General features: G+C 39.4%; 1 protein-coding gene across 7 annotated transcripts in view; it reads left to right on the top strand.

Annotated features, from left to right (window-relative positions):
- The window catches only part of arhgap23b (Rho GTPase activating protein 23b), a 74,431-nt gene that overhangs the window by 31,699 nt on the left and 23,389 nt on the right, over positions 1-19,343 (top strand). For all 7 annotated transcript variants that reach the window (XM_071462212.1, XM_071462211.1, XM_071462209.1 and 4 more), the window contains exon 2: positions 16,510-16,701. In XM_071462212.1, coding sequence (XP_071318313.1) covers positions 16,510-16,701 — 192 coding nt within the window. The remainder of the gene's footprint in view (positions 1-16,509; positions 16,702-19,343) is intronic.

Genomic DNA, 19,343 nt, shown 5'->3' with positions numbered 1-19,343 from the left:
ACAAAAATTGAACAAAATCAGCAAGAGTAACAAAACATGTTCATCATCCACTTGGTCTGAAATATAGGTGTTTGACTTTAGTGATCTTTAATCCAATTGTGTAAGGTTTGGGCTCAAAAAAGAGTAAGTCGTACAAGGGGTTGTTCAAACAAATCAGAAATCAGAAGTGATTCTAGTTCCAAATGACTATTCTTGAAGTTGGAGTGAAATGGTGGCCATTTTGGTCAGACACATTGTACCTTGCAGTATGTGAGACCAATGTATGGTAGAACAGTAATTCTACTGAGCCCTTGTTATTAGTGTGTCTGTCAGTGCGATATTCTCTGCTGTTATTTCCTTCCTTTCCAATGGTACTGTGTTCTATGAAATGCAAACACCCAAACTATTGTCCCAGTGCCTTTTCAGACGCACAGAGCCATTGTCTAATGGGGAACAATGGTCTTATACATCTTCCCTGGCTTGTCTGGGGTCAGTGCTAGTAAACAGTGAAAGATACAGTGTCTGCTGAATGGCCAAGTTGACCTGGCTTAGGATCAGTCATAAAGTTTTTACAAGTGTTGGGGTTCAATAGTATTTTATTGAAGTGTAATATAGTATTGAATATGCTTACTGAATCTAGAACTGACACAGTTAGTTGATTGGTCAATTGACAGCAAATGAATTAATCAATTAATTAAGAGAATTGCCCAAAATTCACACTCCTCCACTGTGAATATTTATTTTTTTCTCTGCTTTTTATCTCTGCAAACTGGGCATTTGTGATGGGTATTTTTGTTGTTTTCTTGTAGACCAAACAACTAATCAATTAATGAAACAGATGATGAAAATAACTGTAAGTTACAGCCCTAATTGGATCCAAACATCAAATCTAATAGGATCTCAGAAAGCCACTGGATCACCTGCAGGCAGTGTTAAGTGAAAAGTTGAACAGATGTTGGACATCTTATTGTATATACTGCATTTATGTATTTGTGGTTGGATGGCAGACCAGCCTAGTGACAGCAGCTATGTATCAAGTGAAAACAATCAAAGAAATGCATAAAAATGAATTTGTAGTTATTTTTAGCCCAGAACAATTTTCACAGTTGACTAAAAATAGGTCAGTCAAGTGAGCTTTTCCAAGCGCATGTGTCCTCCTTTTATACTCATTTGTTCCTCATGTTAACATATTTCGGTCAGAGCCTGTATGTAGTTTTCACTTACAGGTTATGTATTTAGCCAGTGCTCTTATCAGATGTGACAGAGATGACCATCATACTCAAGGATCAAATGTACAGTATACATCGACAGTCTCTTCCCTTTCCTGAATTTATGATAAGAATATTGTTAGGCCTTTACTTCAATGATCTTTGATGCCTTTATTGATGTTGACTTAGTGATCTAGGAAGAGAAAATTACCATAAATTTAAATGTGAAATGAAAGCCTGTTAGAGACTTCTGCAAATAACATGACAGAATACACTTCTATATATTTGCTGTATATTATGTATTATGGGTTTAAATTTAGCTTTAGTCTGTGAGAAAAGGCCAAAGCAATTACGATTTAAAAACAACTGTATAGTATGAGAAATGTGATGTACTCATTCACTGTGTGACAGAAGCTATTTTTTTTTGTGACTCACTCTTTGTAATGCATTGCTGCCCACATGTGGCTGTAAAGTGGAATCAGTGAAATTCATTTATGTCTCCTCTGTGAGAGAGAGGACTCTGTGCCTTAGCTCTGTGTGTGCATGTGTTTTTGTGTGTGTGTTATTCGTCAGATTTTGTTGTTAAGAACCTAAACCTTTGTCCCTTTGCATCCTGTGAAAAATGACATTATAAATCTGATTTCCTGAGTAAAATATGGTAAAACATTGACGGTATGGGTCTAGGGAACATGTAATATTTGAAGAAATTCTGAAAACACTTGAACAACTTTCCTGAATTAGCCTTTTCCATACTTTTACATTTGAGCCATTACCTTCAGAACCATACAAAGCGGAAGAAAATACTGTATGCGCACTGCTGTCTGAATTTGAAAAAATGTTATGAAAACATGAATCCCCTGAAAACAGTTTGGATATTTAAGAAAAGGTCATTTGAAAAGGAATATTATGATTTTAAGACAAAGTGAGAGAGAATATTCAAAAGTGGATAAAGACATGCTTGGATAGCTGATCTACTGATCTGTCTGACAAAACACCTGAAACAACATTTAGACACTTCAATATGTTTTGTTTAAAATTTTATCAATGTGTAATGTGACCCTTTGGGCCCTTAATACAAGTCAATCATAGTTTGAATGCCACAACCTGTCTGAGTATTGTTGCTGAGCAAGCCTCCCCAGTCACCAGATCTGAATCCAGTAGAACACCCTTAGGATACGGTAGAACAGGAGATTGGCGGCATGATGTCATGCAATCATGTCAGCATGGAGTAGAATCTTGAAGGAAAGTTTCCAACATCTTGTGGAATCCATGGCATGAAGAACTGAGGCTGTTTAAGAGCAAAGAGAGGAACTACCCAGTTTTAGTATGGTGTTCCTAAAAGAGCTTGCTGAGTGTAATCAGCTATGTCTACAGCTCTAAACATCTGTAACCACATGTACTGTAGCACTGATCATGCTTTTAGACTTTTGATCTGTAAAATGGCAATTGCTTGTTAACACATCCAGAAGTTAGCATCGCATTACAGGAGTTTTTAAAATGTTTGGCTGATATTAGTTTCTCATAGATTTATGTCTATGTCTTTGTCTGATGATTTTATAATAAGAAGACTCTACCATATGCAAATGGAACTTGTTTCAAAAATAAATTAAAAACAAGATTTGTGCACAGGCCGATGACTACAAACAAAGGGAGAGAATACACTTAGGTGCTGTTTATAAGTTGCCTCGATACCCAGTCCACATGTGAATTTCCTTTTGAAAGTGGAAGTGCTCAAATTTGCAGGTGTGATTCTTCTGGCAGCTCAGTCACTTCATGGCTCTCTCTCTTTTTCTGTCTGTTGACTCTCTCTGGTGTTTAAATCACACACTGTTTACACTTCACTGTGCTTTAGTGACATGATCTAGTGTTGACTCTTTGTCCTACAGGGATTATTTCTTAGTCCGTGTTCCTCTCTCCCTCCCTCTTATCTCACTTGCTGTCTCATGGAGTCTTTGCTCACTCCCTGCCCCCCTCCCTTCCTCTGTCTGGGTACTCTTCTTTTAGACTGAGATTCTGGCCGACAGCTCTTTATTTACCTTACTCTCTGCTTTGTTCTTCTTCTCACTCATTCTCTTGTTCAGTCCTTCGTTCCTCATTCTCCCTACACTTATGTACTCACTTGACCTCAACTGCGGTACATTTTTAGGTTTACAACTTATGTAACTGAAGTAGGTGAGTTTTTATTTAGAAAAGGATAGAGAGTTAAACCTACCTTACCAACCTACCTTGGTGGGTTTAAGACTATCTAGGTCATCAAGATTCTAAATAGCATGTGAGGACCTTTTTTCTCCATAGTAGCAATGTTTGATGAACCAAAATCTCCTCAGTAAAGAGCTGAAACCACAACCACAAGTTCATTCAATTGAATAATAATTTTAAGAATATAAATTGGTGAAAATCCACCCTTGTAACTTAAGCTCAGTGTGTTGTGTAGTTTTGTCTAGACATTGATGTGCATTTCTTTTTAAACCAATACCAGCAGCATTTCCTAAAAGCCCAAGACCTTCTCAGGCCAAAGGGCTAAGATATTTATCAGACAGCACAGCTAAAAGTATTATTATTATTATTATTGTTGTTGTTGTTGTTGTTGTTGTTATTATTGTTATAACCACCAGTCTGACAGAGGTTGAGTAATACAGTTGTTCCTGGTCTCTCTCCGTTCTCTCTCCCCCTCTCTTCCCCCTCTTTCTCCGCCATTTCTTTCCTCTTAACCCAATAGGTCAAGGCACATCCTGGCCACTTGCCATGGTTCTGTTTGAGGTTTCTTCCTGTTAAGGGGAGTTTTTCAATTCCACTGCAGTATTGTGAGGCCTTAACCTAACTCTGTAAAGTTCATTCAGAAAATGTATATTATCATTTGGTGCCCTTATGAATAAAATTAAAAAAAGAGAAAATGTTGGAAAAAATGACATCAGTGGACAATATGAGTAGATATCTTAAGGAAGGAGGAGGGATAAGGAGCACTCACAATGACATAGTGCTGGGAGCTGGGAGATATGCTAACAAATATTTATAAATATATAATTAATTATAGAAATCTTGATTATTTGAGCTAAAGCAGTCTTTTTTTAGCAGAGAAGCTAGTGGAATAGACGCTAGCTTAGAGCTGACGTCAGGACTTTGGCTCTTTATACTGCTAGTGGCAGAGGTAAATGGTGACTTCCAGTTTCATAATCCACTCTTGTCAATTAAGAAAAAATGACAGCTCCTATAAAGTTTAACTAGTGAGCTAACTAACTATGAAGCACTGTCATATAGAGCGGAAGTCGAGGTAACTGCCATTCCACCAACATGTTCTTCTAATGTTTCTTTTTTCCAGACTTTTTAGCTGCAATCTCTGCTGTGTAAAAGCACCGTTCAGTCCTTGTTGTCCTGCTGTTATTTTCTCTGTAGCTGTGGCCACTGGACTTAGCCAGTCATGTCAAAAAGATGACATTTGATCTTTTTTTTTCTTAAAGGTATTTTGATCTTTATTTGATAGAACAGTAGAGAGGAAAGGGGCAGAGAGAGGGGGAATGACATGCAGGAAAGAGTCAGGATGGTTAGGAGTCAAACTAGCGACCCGCCTGCTAAGAGCATTTTGCGCTCATGTGGTATTCACCCTAACCACTCAGCTATTGGGTATGATGTTCAATCTAGTAAAAAAGATGACATTTTATCTTCAAAAGTCTAGGAATGGAAATAATGTCTGTTGAAGGCCATTAAAAGCAGACATATTGGGGCGACCCAGTAGTTGATTGGTTAGGGCGCGTACCATGTGAGTGCAAGACGCTCTTAGCAGGCAGTAACCGGGTCAACTCCCAACTGATCCGACTCTTTCCTGCATGCCATTCCCCTCTCTCTACCCCCTTTCCTGTCAGTCTCCACTGATCTATTATAAAGGCATAAAAGCCACCAAAAAGCAGGCATATTAAAGAAACAGTGAATTTAGAAAACATTTTTGTACGATCATTACCAGACAATTTTTAGTCAAGTGCGTTATTACAAATATCAAAGTGAAAGAGGTGTTTTTGAAAACAAAGACACACAAACGAAAAGAACCCACTAACTTCCAAGTCACTAACTTCAGTTTTCTATAGCGAATGAACTTACCTGCTTACCAGCTAGTGAGCCTGCTAACTAGTGAGTGCTCTTCAACCTAATCACTGCATGACTGTGTCTTTTCACTGGTAGTGTGCGGATCATGATGTCAGTTGAGTACACCACAGTGTTTTTGAGGGAGGGTATCTCACAGTTGGCTCATACAATCAGAGAGCATCTTTTTGTGAGTTTTGAAGCTGTGCCTCCTGGCTGGACTGAAACTAAAGATGACATCAGACGGTCTTTACTTATTTTATTTATTTACGGCTCTTTCTCTGTTCAAGGCACTTGCCATTTTCAGTAGGCCAAGTCTGAATATACACTGCACAATCTGATAACTGCATTTGATTGAATGTGTTTTTGTGCTTTGGTACTAGGTGGTTTCATAGCCCATGTAGCATCCCTCCTGACAGGCATCATGTGGTTTGTTGCCCTCATATTAGAGGCATAAAGAGTGAGGGGAGAACACATGCATATTCTCCTCTGACTCATGCATCACTTTATGTTATTTTTGTTCTGGCTTAAGTCCTCATAGTCAAGAAAACACTGTGGTAGTGCACAAATTGGTCACAGTGCGTTTCCCAAACCAACACAGAGAAATGCCAGAATAATGTTCACAGTAGTTTGGTTTCAGGCTGAATAACTTTGAGTATGTAGATTTTGTTTTACAACTGTGATACAGGGAAAGGAAAGGCAATTCATGCAAAGGAAACAAGTAGAAATGAGAAAAGGGTTAGGAGAGAAGAGAAAAGGAAAGTGAAGATCACAGGAGGACAGGAGAGGAGCGATGCAAAGCCTGCTGGATGATGTTTAAATGGACGTCAGCCCCTTTTAGTGTCTCTACATCCCACTTTCCCCTCTTTATCTTCATTCCCCCTTTCGCTTACTGTCTGTCGTTGTAGCTGCCCCCAGGTGTCAGTGAAAACAGGAATGTGGGACTGACAGCACTGCTAGAGCTGTTGTGGAGAGTGAAAGGAGGATGGTCACGTGTATACACACACACACACATACACACACACACACACACACACACACACTCTCTCTCTCTCTCAGTCCGGCATTCCCCTTTTTTTTTAAAAAAAAAAAGCACAAACATTTATGCTAGTTCACAGTTTGATTATATATTTTTTTACTCAGAATTCTGTAGAACCAGACATACACATAGAGGTACACACACACTGATTTACACTGGTTCATAATTTTGAACTAATACTTACGTTATACACACAGGACTGCTACTAACAATTACTTAGATTATGATTAAAGGAACACTTTGTATTTGTGAAATATGCTGAGTTGCTTTCTTGTTAGGGTGAGATGAGAAGATGGATATCACATCAGTGTCTTTAGTACAGAGAATGGGCTTAGCTTAGCATAAAAACTACTTATGGCTGAAATCACTCTTTCATGCACTCACTGACTCACTGCTTCCACCAGACTCTAACTAGTTGTCTCTATAGTAAGAATAGGAATTTTGCATGACTGTAATTTTTGCCTCTATCAAATGCAATGCAATGTGAGATTGTCAACAAAAAGTAATGTAATTTGGAGGGCACTATATGGTATATGGATTTCACACTGAGAGTTTGGACATTTAAATAAAATGGTGAATAGTAAATGTAAGGCACTAGGTAGCAAAAAGAAATTAGGAAAACAGCTAAAGAATAGGAGCATGGGAAAACTGCTATCCCTGCTTTGTCCAAAGTCACTTCTGCCAACACTTATAAAGACTGCTGCCTAAAAGTCGATGACACAGTGCATCAGTCGAGAAGTCGTCTCACATTTTGCCAGTCAAATCACTGCACTTTTTTATTAGCTGCGTTGTTGTACACAGGAGCAACTGCGTGACAGGCTGGAAACTTTGCAAACCCAGTCAGATCTTAAAATGGCTGGACCACAGAACTAACTGTGATCGAAGTAGAGATGGGAAGTGGAAATGTAGAGCAGAGTGACACTGAACAGCACACAGCAGAACAGCATGACTCATGTCTGATGGCTGCTCCAATGCTCAGTAAAGACAGTTTAAATACCTTTGAACCTTTGATGCTGGAGCAACCTCCTCTACTGTCATCCAGTGTGACTGAGCGTTCCAGTGTTATTGCTGTCACTGATCTTCTAGGATTTTATAGGTGCTACATGACCAGGAAGCACACTGTATGGAAATCTGATGTTTTCATATCGCAAGTGATCATTATAGGCATTAAGACATGGCCTTAAAGGTAAAATATGTGGTTCATGTAGGATTATACAGGAGTTTTGTGTGGGATGGCTGCTCTGTGCTGGAAAAAAAAATCAATGCTTTCTACTGGTATGCTTGCGAAATTGATATAAATTGAGTTTACACTGGTATGTATGTAGGTATGTTTACACTGGCTCCAGGAAACAGCCACAGTTTTGCTCTCCAATTCCAACACTAACAAAACTTTATTGCTGTTTATATGTTACCAAACTTACTGTCAGCCATTTCCTGTAAATGGGAGCATTGCAAACTTAAATAGTGTTACAAATTCACTTAAGTACTGTGTGACAATGTTTAGCTTTCAACAGGAGAGTGTAAGTGGCCTGCCTGTTTTCCCCTCTGGGTTTACTGTAGTTGTATGCACTCACTGCTGAGGCTGTTCAGTACTACAAACTTGCACTAACCTGACTCAACTTCACTCCACTTGACTTGACCGACTGCTGCTGATACCAGCTCTCTCACTCTCTCTCTGTGTTGAATTGAACAGGTAATTTTATATATATATATATATATATATATATATATATATATATAATAAATAACCTGTTCAATTCAATTGAATTTATTATTATTTTTTTTTTCCCACACACAGTATACACAGTATATATGTGTGTGTGTGTGTGTGTGTTTTATCACATTTGTTTTAGCCAAATAATCAGTGATATTTAAAGGAGGCACATTTTTTTAAACTATGGAGAGAGCCGGCTAGCTGTTAAGCCCCTCCCTTCTCTTTTTATTAGACCTATGAATCAGCCAGGCTGATAAATCGCACAACCTTAAAAAAATAAAGAATAAAAAATGGAATCTCTATTAAGATTGTTTATTACTATCTGCAGATAATATAGTTATCAAATTATTTTTAACTCTCAACATCAATTCAAGTGTTGGCCTCAAAAATCTGGTACCAATAGGTCATACACTTTATGCTATGCTACAAACAAATAAAACTAATAAAATTACACCTAAATACAACAGAACCGGATTAAAAATTAAATCTTATTAATAAGGTGTCATCTTGTTGTAAATAAGCAATGAACTGACCTTGCTGACCAGTATAAAAAAAACAGCTTCTGGCTATATTATTTATGAAAGGAACCGTACTAAAACACACAGTGGTCCTGGTTATACAAGCATGTTGAGAGTGGACAGAAAAAAAAGAAAATGCTCATCATAAGTCTCCAGAACCAAAGATATCTTTTCCAACCAAATATTTCACTTGACAGTGATATTAAACAGAAAATCATCAAATGCTCACATTTCAGAAACTGGAACCAGGGAATATTTGCTTGCTTGACATGTTTTTTGTTGATAAATTTTCTGTTGGTCTACTTCTCAGTTAATAATCAAATAGTCATTTTACACACATAGTTTATAGTACATCAGAATCAGCCACCAGGTTGTGAATTTAAATAGAGGAGACAGGGAGACCCAGCACAGGGATGAGAGAGAGTAACATTGCGTTCTTTTCAACCAATGGGCTGGACTGTGTCTCCACAGGGGGGGAGGAGAGAGAGAGAGAGAGAGAGAGAGAGAGAGAGAGAGAGAGAGAGAGAGAGAGAGAGAGAGAGAGAGAGAGAGAGAGAGAGAGAGAGAGAGAGAGAGAGAGAGAGAGAGAGAGAGAGAGAGAGAGAGAGAGAGAGAGAGAGAGAGAGAGAGAGAGAGAGATTCATGGCAGAGTTGAGAAAGCGAAGACTCTGCTTAGACTGAAATTAAGCTAGCCAGCCACAGCCAATGCTGGACTACAGTGGCAGTACGGAGGGGGACACACTGGATCTCTTAGCAGCGGCATGGATTGTTGCCAGTTCCAACAAACTGCCTCCTTAGCTCAACTGGTCTGAGATGGATTTGTTTCTAAAATCCAGAGGCAAACCCTAAATTTAAGCCAAATTGCATGACAGCAGCAAACCACTACTGCAGTCCAATGAGTGTGATTTATTTTTTTTTTTTTACATGGGGACAATTCTGTTTTGAAAGATATGAAGAGAACTAGTTGAAATTAGAGAGAGCTGTCGGCTAATGCTGCCACAGTAAGTACCCTAGGACCACTGCTGTTTCTAAAGCTGTTTCTCATTCAAAACACAAGGATGCTGCCAGAGCTGAAGAACTGTGAATCAGACTAAATGAAAGGGGAGAAAATGCAAGAAGAGGTCAAGATTTGTTCAATGGCTATTTTGATCATGAAGACCAAGTCAAACCCAGATTGGTAGAAAATGAGGATTAGCTTCAGACAACATGGTAGAAAACTGGACAAAGTAATGACAGAATAAATCTAATTCAGTCAGAAATTGGATGCTTTTTTTGGCTTTGGACAGGATCATCATGGCTTGGCTGTCTATCTTTGACACTACAAAACACAATCCATTCAGTTTCCCAGAGGAAGATATACATGAATGATGAAGTTCTGGTTAAATCCTACTCAAGGATTACCACTTCATACAGAAGACTTGGTGTTTTGACTCCATAGTGCTGATTGTGAGATACTTGAGAAGTTGGCACACTGTGTAGAAGTGTGCTTTCCATTTATCTATCCTCAACTGCTACTTCTGGCTATGATGTCTCAAGCAGATGGAGACTGGATATCTTAGTTGTGAGGTCCAAATTCCTGTGACCCCTAGGGTGTTATAGTGCATGTAAACTGCATAGACAGTACATGTGCATACAAAAGTGGATGTGCTATGCTGAGGGAGTCAGGTGTTGCACCAGCTCCATCAGGCCACGAGTGGAGATTTCATTGTTCTGTTGGGGTGGACTGTAGCGATGCCGAACCTCGCTGTATTTGGCTGGCAGTGTTAAGGGGTATTTCACCTCGTGCCTCACCCCGCCATGCATTCATTGCATCACCAAGAAGACGGGGCTCCCGGAGGGTCATACAGCGCCATCGATTGTCCTGGGTAAGAGGGTAGACAGTAGTTTTGTGCTGAACCTGCCAATACAGGATTTCTTTACTAGAGTTAACATTTTGCCAAAGAAATTTTATTGCCAGGCTTAAAAAGAATCTGAAACATGCTTTAGATTATCATTTGGCACTAATTGTTAAACTGTGTTTAAAGCCATACTAATGAGTCTTTCAGAATCATTGATGATATTGAAGTTATTAATATGGCCTTCTAGCATTCTTTTTTGTTAGAAATAGCATGCAAACCCACTTTCTTCAAGAAAACATTTGACAGATGACACATGATATTTTTATACTATTAATACCATACCGTTTTTGTACCACTTTATACCAGTGTAGCAAAATATTGAATGTACAAAATCACCAAACCTGCTTGGAGAGAATGTTCGTGCTGATTCCTCCATTTTAAACTTTACATGGTCACAATGTCAGCCAAGGCAATCACAGAATCAAATCCTTGATGTTACATAGGTGGTTGGGAAGAAAGTGCCAGGGGCTGACTGTTCATCTGGTAGTTTTGCAAAAGAGTGCAGTCCATTTTACCAAATTTCTTATCATCCAAATTTTTTATCATCATAATTTACACACTTTTAGGGATATGGTGAACTTACTAGCAAACACTTTCTTATTTCCTCTTCCAGCATTTACAAAGCAACATGAACATTCATGTGGACTGGTGTCTGTGTGTATCAACGCCCAATACTCCCTCTCTTTTAATTCTATTTTTGCTGCCGAGCAGGTAGTATACATAAGGTTTATTTGTTCCCCAGCTTCTTACTGCTGGACATGAGGTTGATAAGAACAAACAGTAAAGTTGTGAGCGAGAATACCAAAGCAATGAGCTGAAAGATGCCAAAACACCCCATAGTGCTGAGGGGAATTGTAGAGTTGGTGATAATAATAAAAGTCATTACGAGTGACTGCTTTCAGATTGCACAGTCATTTGACTCGTTGTTGATATGATATTAATTAGTGCATCTTTAAAGTTCTAAAGTACCTCTGACATTTTAATTGTGGGCAGTGGTTGTGAATACCTTCCAGTGCCTCTAACCAAAGAAAACCTTGATGTTACTCATTTTGGACATTGGCATTGCTCCATCCTTGTACATATTAGATTGACTGCAGATCTAAAAACAGCTGTGGCTGTCATCATCTAAAGGCTCTTCATCTACTGTCTGATCTGATGACTGTGGACAGGTGTATTTCCTCTGGGATTATTCTTCTGCCATCTTGCTTTAACCTTTTCTGTCTGCTCTGATCAGTGCACAGGAAGGACACTATTATTCACTGTTCCTGTCCTTTTCCACAAGTCTGTGTCCTGATTTTATCAGTGGGAGTGATGGTAGATCACTTCAGGGATGTCAGGATAGAGACTGCAGAGTGGAGCTGAACAGAATGGCTATTACTAGCCTGTTGTCATCTACAGTTTGGAGGAAGCTTCAGCACATGGTGTTTGACTCATTCGAGCGTGTGTGTTGTGGCATGTCTATGTGCCTCCTTTAGGTGTTATGTAATGTATCACGGGGGGGGGGGCAATACCCTCACTATGCACAGAGATTCATGAACTTTATATAAAGCCTTGTGTGTGTGCAGTATTCAGTTGTGGGTGTGTGTGGTTGTGCTTTTACATCATCTGTCCAAATGTGCATCAAGGATCATACTGCTTCAACACACACTGAATGTAGAATTTTTGTTTGCAGGTATAGTGTGGGTTTCAGTTATCCAGCTTTAGTCTTTGCTTTGAGTGTGAATGTGTGTTATCAGAGAAACTATCTGTCAGTTTGTATTATCTGATCTGTGTATGCAGGCTGGATGTGTGTCTTTTTGCATCATGTCACTCTTTCTTTCTCAGTTCAGCTCATTCTGCTGTGGTCAGAATGTCAGAAAAGCACAATTACTAAATCATTTCAGTACCCAATAATAAGTGTATAACATTCAAATACTAATTCCAAGTGAGAAAATTTAAATGATTAGTGCAGCAGACAGAAAAATAAGTAAACTGAGTCAGCTGCTGGCCCGTGTTTATGAAGAGCTGTATTGTAGACAGCACAACAAACCCCTGTTTTGAAATGGCATTTGATGTAGAATGTGCAGAACATTTAATCATATTATACTGGCTTCATGTTCCTTTTGTGAAAGAGTTATATTAATAAAGAGATTGTTGGTTAACTACTGCTTGTAACATTAAATAAATTTAATCCTGTGTGACCAATATTCAGTGACATTGACATGGACACCAGTAAAATAAATGAAAACAACTCTATCTAAACCCTTCTCTTATGTAAAGATGCTAAGATTCTAATTCCAAAGGTGATTTACATGTATGTACATTTTACTGAATAATATATTCAATTCAAGTAAATTTTGTTTGTATAGCGCTAAATCATAATATACATTGCCTTAAGGCACTCAAGGTACATCTGCTACATCTGTAGCCTAAGTAAGCCTTTGTTTAAATAAGCAAAGGAAAGTTTCCATTTAAAGGTACAGGGTATATTTTCATTGTATAAATGTTCCTTCAGGGGTTTGTGTTCTGGATAAGAGAGATGAATGTCTGGATTAAGACTCAGGAAGGTTTGGACAAACTGTCTTCATTCCCAGCATGAACAAAACACTGCCATTCAAGTGCAGTTTTTAACCAACAACAGTAACAAATCCAGGGGTCCCTCACAACAGCAACTGGTCACACACTTGTCAGGGTGGTGAATAAGGACTGAGACTAAAGCATTTATAATTTATAATTTAGCCACAGGTTGATAAAAATATTAGCATTTGGATATACTGAGCATACCAAAAAACTGAGAAACTGGATTATTTTGCAGGTGAGAAGTCACTTCTGCTAAAACAGCCATATTAATGAGAATATTTTCTGACAAATTATCTGACATGATGGCAGGGCAGCACGGTGGTGCAGTGGTTAACACTGTTTCCTCACAGCAAGAAGTTTCTGGGTTCAAACCCGAGGCCTGGGGTCTTTCTATTTGCATATTCTCCCCATGTCCGCATGGGTTCCCTCTGGGTACTCTAGCTCCAACACACTCCACTCCATACTCCTACCTACTAAGGACATGCACGTTAGGTGACTCTAAATTGCACGTAGGTGTAAATGTGAGAATGGATGGTTGTTTGTCTCTATATGTCAGCCCTGTGATATATTGGCATACTGTCCAGGGTGTACCCTGCCCTTGCCCAATTTCTGCTGGGATTGGTTGCAGCCTCCTCATGACCCTGTACAGATAAGCAGTATAGATAATGGATGTACGGACAATATGGCATATGAAATGAGCATTGATTTTCAGTGCAGTGAACTAAGTTTGCTGTTATGCATCAGTGTTTCCCACAGAATTAGATTCTGTTTGTTGTGGTAGCCGCTGGTGTGGGGTTCTCAAATTATTTATTAAATAAACATTAAACTATACTGTAACTAAGCTGCCCCAATGCAAATATTTCAATTGCCAGTTACTTTGTGACAAATAAATAAGTGAACAATATAGACAGCTACATTGCTTCACGTTGTGTCAAACAAATAACAACAGGGTCAATTATGTATTGTGTTTGGCCAGTGAGCACACTCCCAGCACAGGCTGCAGCTCTGTGCACCCTGAACAGCCACAGAGAGAGGGCTGGTAAAGAGGCAGACAGGGATGGTAAGAACTTCGATGGATTTTTTTGACAACCCACCAATTTTTCCTGGTCCTCCTAATGGCTAGTCTGACTGTAGCTGATAAGTCTGTTGTCAAAGTTTTTTGTGAGGGGTAAAGTAAATCAATGTTCTGTGCACAGTTCTACAAGACCGATCCAAAAAAGTTGGGACATTGTTTAAAATGTAAATAAAAACAGAATGCGATGATGTGCAAATCATGGTAACCCATATTTAATCATATCAAACAACATATCAAATGTTGAAACTGAGAAATGTTATTGTTTTATGATTTGAATTAATGCAACACTGTGTTACATCAGCTCGTCTTTTAACAACACTGTAAGTCTTTCACTCTGTTTTTTAAAATGTATTTTCATTTTGTTGGCTTGAAATGTTATTTATATTTCCATATGTCTGATTTGTTATCAGTTTTCATTTTTTATTATCGCCTCATATAGCTTTATTTTAGAATTTCTGGTCTTTGCTCTTAATTCAACTGCTCAACAGTTTGGGGTCTCCTTTGTCGTATTTTTGGTTGCATGATGCACCAAATGTTTTCAATGATTTCCGATAAGAATTAGAAATTTCTGAATATTGAATTTCTGAATTTTGAATATGGTGATTAAAATAAAAGTTATGTAATGCTATAAGACTGGCCTCAAAAATATTTAAATATAACAAATAGACTGTTTTTGTTTGTTTTTTTTGCTGATATTGAGTGGCAGTCTGGTTAGGAAGCAAGCCAACAGCACAAACTAACACCACTTTGTGATTTAATAAGAGTTTATGGAGTTATTGTTATTGTTATAATGGAAAATGGATCTAAACTTATTGGCCTCTCTCTGTGGAAAGTGTACTTCTCCTCCCTGCTCTCCTTGGAACTATTCTTAGAGACGAAGGTTTCCCCAAATCATGCCTCCCAAGGGCTTGACCATCCAGTTCCTGTCTCAAGAAACAGGCTTCCTGTTGTTTTTGTAACCGGCTTGGTTGGGCTTGAGTGCTTTTTTTTTTGTGCATAATGATGTGATGCGTATGTCACTGTGGCGATGATGTTTTCACTCTCCCCTATCATAATCCAGCAGTGAGATATAGTACTGTCGACTTTTGTTTTGTCTACTGCTCAATATCCATACAAATGCAATACCAAATATTTGGTCAGCAGGTGTCACCATTTTGATTATACGAGATGCTTTGAAACAGTGGACCATTTTCAACAGTTGCTTCATAGCGATTTAGTGCTTCAGAAAGCTTTGTTACCCCTGTCACTGCTGTTTGATTCAGTCTCACTGCTCAACAACCTTGTTTCCAGCAGCAGCAGCCCCTTTTTCGCAACAGCTTTTGTCATTGTATGAAAAGTATGTGTTACTGGTAACATGAATGATGGTTCTGTTCTGTGTGATAGTGATCCAGCAGGAACAATAACAGGACCCATAAAGTGAAATTGATACTATTTTGGCGTTATATAAAATGTTTAATCCTTTATTCATTCAAGCATAATATCAGTATTAATAGTAATAGAGTAAGCATTAGATAGATGTTCATGTACTCACACACACATACACAAACACTCCTTATGATTTGGGGCTTCGCCCCACAGATTTCCCTTTTTAATTAGTGAACCAAAATGGCATGTAGCCATTATCACTGTCATTATTTACCTGTGGTGGTATCTGCTGGGAAAAAGCCTATTGATCTTTTTCAAGCTTTCAGTGTTTTATGCCTTTAAGCCAGTGTATAATTACTGAGAACGAACATGCTCTGTAATTATGATCATGTCCATTTACTGTGTTGGCCTAGTCTTTTCACTTAATGGGGCTTTTTTGGTTCAGTCAAATTGCTCCAAGCTCATGATCAGAATCTGTGTTGTTATGCTGATAAAAATGTAGTTTCCAGACAGGCTTGTGCTACAGTATATCCCATCATAAGGTTAAATATCATGGGGGTCAACAGGTTAGTTGGAAGGTCTGCTCACTGTGTTTCTTTGTTGGACCTCCTTTACCAAATATAGATATTTGTAGATCTGTGTTTATGAGCCCTAATACGTTCCTGTTGTTCCATGACTTTTATTTATAGATGGTACATATTTTTAACTCTACCACTGTAGGCTGCAGTTAAGAGATGTGATTATAGTTAAGGTTGTTAGTGAAAAAATTGCTTCCTTTTTGGAGAGAGGAAGTCTCTGAGAAATTCCTGGCATTGGTGGAATTCTGCTCTGGTCGGATCTGGGCAGAGTCCTGAGTGAATGGAACACATACACCTATATCCACCCCCTCACACTTCCTTTAAATCTATTCAACTATGACTAAATACACAGTCACATACACAAGTTCAGTGGAAACACCTGGAAATGATACTTAGATGTATTTTATGATTCATATGGTAAAGCTTAGTACATGTTCCAAAAGGGAAAGGAAAGCTAAGCGTCGTTGATTAAAACATTTTCTCCATCTTCTTTTCTAAATAGGCTAAAGGGTGGAGAGATGGCATGGTGTCGTCCAATGAGAACAGGCGGCGGCCGCTGTCATTGGGTGATGTGGAGGGCGTGTCATGGAAGGGCCCGCGGACCATTGTCCTCCAAAAGAACTCACAAGGATTCGGCTTCACTCTGCGCCACTTTATCGTCTACCCACCAGAGTCCTCCCTCCACAGCCTCAAAGTAAGTGGGCTGCTCTCTGCTTTGGGACTTTGACCTTGAGCCAGTCTGTCATGTCTTGATAATTTCTGGGAAGGTTTTCCACAGAGAATCATGAAACTGGTACAAATTATTCTGAGAATAATTGCCTTGATAGGAAGCTGCATTTGAACACAAGCAAATATTAATTTATTATTTATGTATAATTCACTTGAATTGTCTGGTGGCCTGGACACACATTTTTGAATGTTCATCTGACCTGCTGGGCATTGATTACAAGACTCTCTGGGTCATGCTGGCAATTAATCAGAATTAACTGATTGTGTCCCAACTGGACACTGTCTCTATTTCCCCTGAAATTAGCACAAAATTGCATAGTTCTTTCCATGGTAGTTCTTGGAAATCATTTGTAAATTATTCTGAAAATTCTGAAAAAATTGCACAAGCATGTAATTTGTATTTAAAGATGCGTCTCAATTCAGTCAAAGATAGAAGCAATGTTCCCTGTAAGCAATTGGTTTGCTAAATTGTGTTAAACATATATTTGAGTTTCCGTATTATATATCAGCATGTTGTTAGTTGCAGGGATTTCTTGAAGCTTTACTTAATTCATGTCCCTGTTTTTTAAGGAAAACTATAGTTTATGGTGCTCTGGCCATCATTTCTAGTTCAATTGTACCAAAGTAATGACTTAGGTCTCAGAATGCAAAAAAACAGGTCCAGTGCTGCAACAAATGTGAGCAAAATGATGATCAGACAGGATGTAAACAAGCCAAGCCAAGCCAAATATAGTTGTGTGAACTAGAAGATTTGCTGTAGAACAAGGAGTCATTACATACATTTAAGGTGTGTCTGTCACTTGCAGTTTGACCTCTGAAGTAGTTTAGACAATCTGGGGAACTGTTGGCTTCTTTACAATCTTGTCATCTAACCAATTGTGTTGTGGCCTTGTTGGACCTATTTGTATCTGAGAGATGCATTCTGAGGTCCCAAATATTGATGGTGCCTTGGATACATGTTAGTTGTCAATTGAAATACAACAACAAATGACCTTCAGGATCAAATAAAATACAACTGAAACCTAAGAGGGACAACTGGAAGAGCTTTAGTGCAACATTGACTCCTGTGTCCTCAGCATTAGAGCTTCACTTGACAAGCCTTGTCCCTGTGGTCTGCCTCCCTCGTAATTCGTCTTTGCCGCCTGCACATGGCGTTGGGGGGGTTGGGGTTCCTCCCATCAGTTACACATGCTGGCACACAAACTGATCCTCTGGGGCAGCGAGTGCCTCCATTCCCTGAGAGTAGCACACGCTCTGGGATTCCTGAACAAAGGTGTGGACTTGTTGTACAGGGGCAGGCTGGTATAAGGGGAATGAACCCTGCACCCAGAGATCATGGAACACACTTCAACCATGCCTCTGTGGAGCTCTTTGCATCAAGAGAAAATCCCTGCTAAGTCCAAATGCTCTCCTGGGTATAGGCACACTAGCTCATGTCTGGCCACACAAGCTGCTTCAGGCAATCCCTCCCCAGGCCCTGATTCCTCCCACTCTCTCCAGAGTGAGAGAACATGGCCACACATTGATTCTGATACACATTGGCCTGTGATAAACTGGTTTGTGGAGATTTATCAGATGCTACATGCTCATACTTGGGAGGTTCTGCCATACAGAGAATTGCAATGAATGACCGCAATATAATGCTGGTCAATCACATTCAGTCCACATTCAGAATGGCCATCAGGACTACTGGGACAAATCCATAAAGTTTTTACAATCTCTGTCAGTCTCTTTACCGGCTCTCTCTGTGAGCCTGTCATTTAGGGTGCCGTGTGTGTGTTCCAGCAGATAAGTCTAAGGTGTCACACCACCACTGGTAGACCATGCACTGGTTGTTTTGTCACTTGTCTCTCATCTGCAGTCTCAATCAATCCAATACAAAACTCCACATGGTCTTGTGGCAAAGGAAGGGTAGACTTCTCCTTCTTTTTCTCCTGATAATCCTTAAATCGGCACTATCCAAGCACCACACAGGGTTGAATTTCTTTCCCACTCTCACCATCACATCACGGTGGTGTAAGATTTTGGCTACTACATTTACACCGATACATAACTGGATGCAATATAGACGATTGAGAGGATGAGAAGAACAGCCAGGCAACAAATGGTGCTGTGGACAAGGCAGTGAGTTCAACTGGTTCTGTAACAGGTTTGACTTAGCCTCACCTGTTCTCCCTCCCACTGCTTCAGCTGCAGCTAACCCTGATACTGCAGATACAAGTCCCTCCCCACTGGGGTCAACTCTCCTGTTCTTTACAGCGGATGAAATGAGGGTGGAGCTAAGAGGCTACATCCTGGAAAATCAGCTGGCCTGGATGGTGTGTGCTCGAGGCTGCTTGAGGACTGTGCAGCCCAGCTGGCTGAGGATAAATTACTACAGACCAGTGTCCCTACATCACACACCATGAAGACCCTAGAGCAGCTGCTTCTGAGGCCACAGGTTGAACATGAACTAGACCCCCCACAGATGGCTTACAAGGAACATTTTAGATCTCCTGAATCTCTCAGTCTCAGTACAGTAAGATTAGATTTTGTTGCTGCTATAGCTGCTTCTGTGGACTGCCAGAATGTTGTAGTTGGTATTGTCCATCTTACAGTCCTGAGTGA

Source organism: Trachinotus anak, unplaced genomic scaffold (genome assembly GCF_046630095.1).
Source record: "Trachinotus anak isolate AG129_WGS33_773 ecotype Australia unplaced genomic scaffold, CSIRO_AGI_Tana_v1 ptg000025l, whole genome shotgun sequence".
Classification (NCBI taxonomy): domain Eukaryota; kingdom Metazoa; phylum Chordata; class Actinopteri; order Carangiformes; family Carangidae; genus Trachinotus; species Trachinotus anak.
This window is presented reverse-complemented; position numbering and strand designations above follow the sequence as displayed.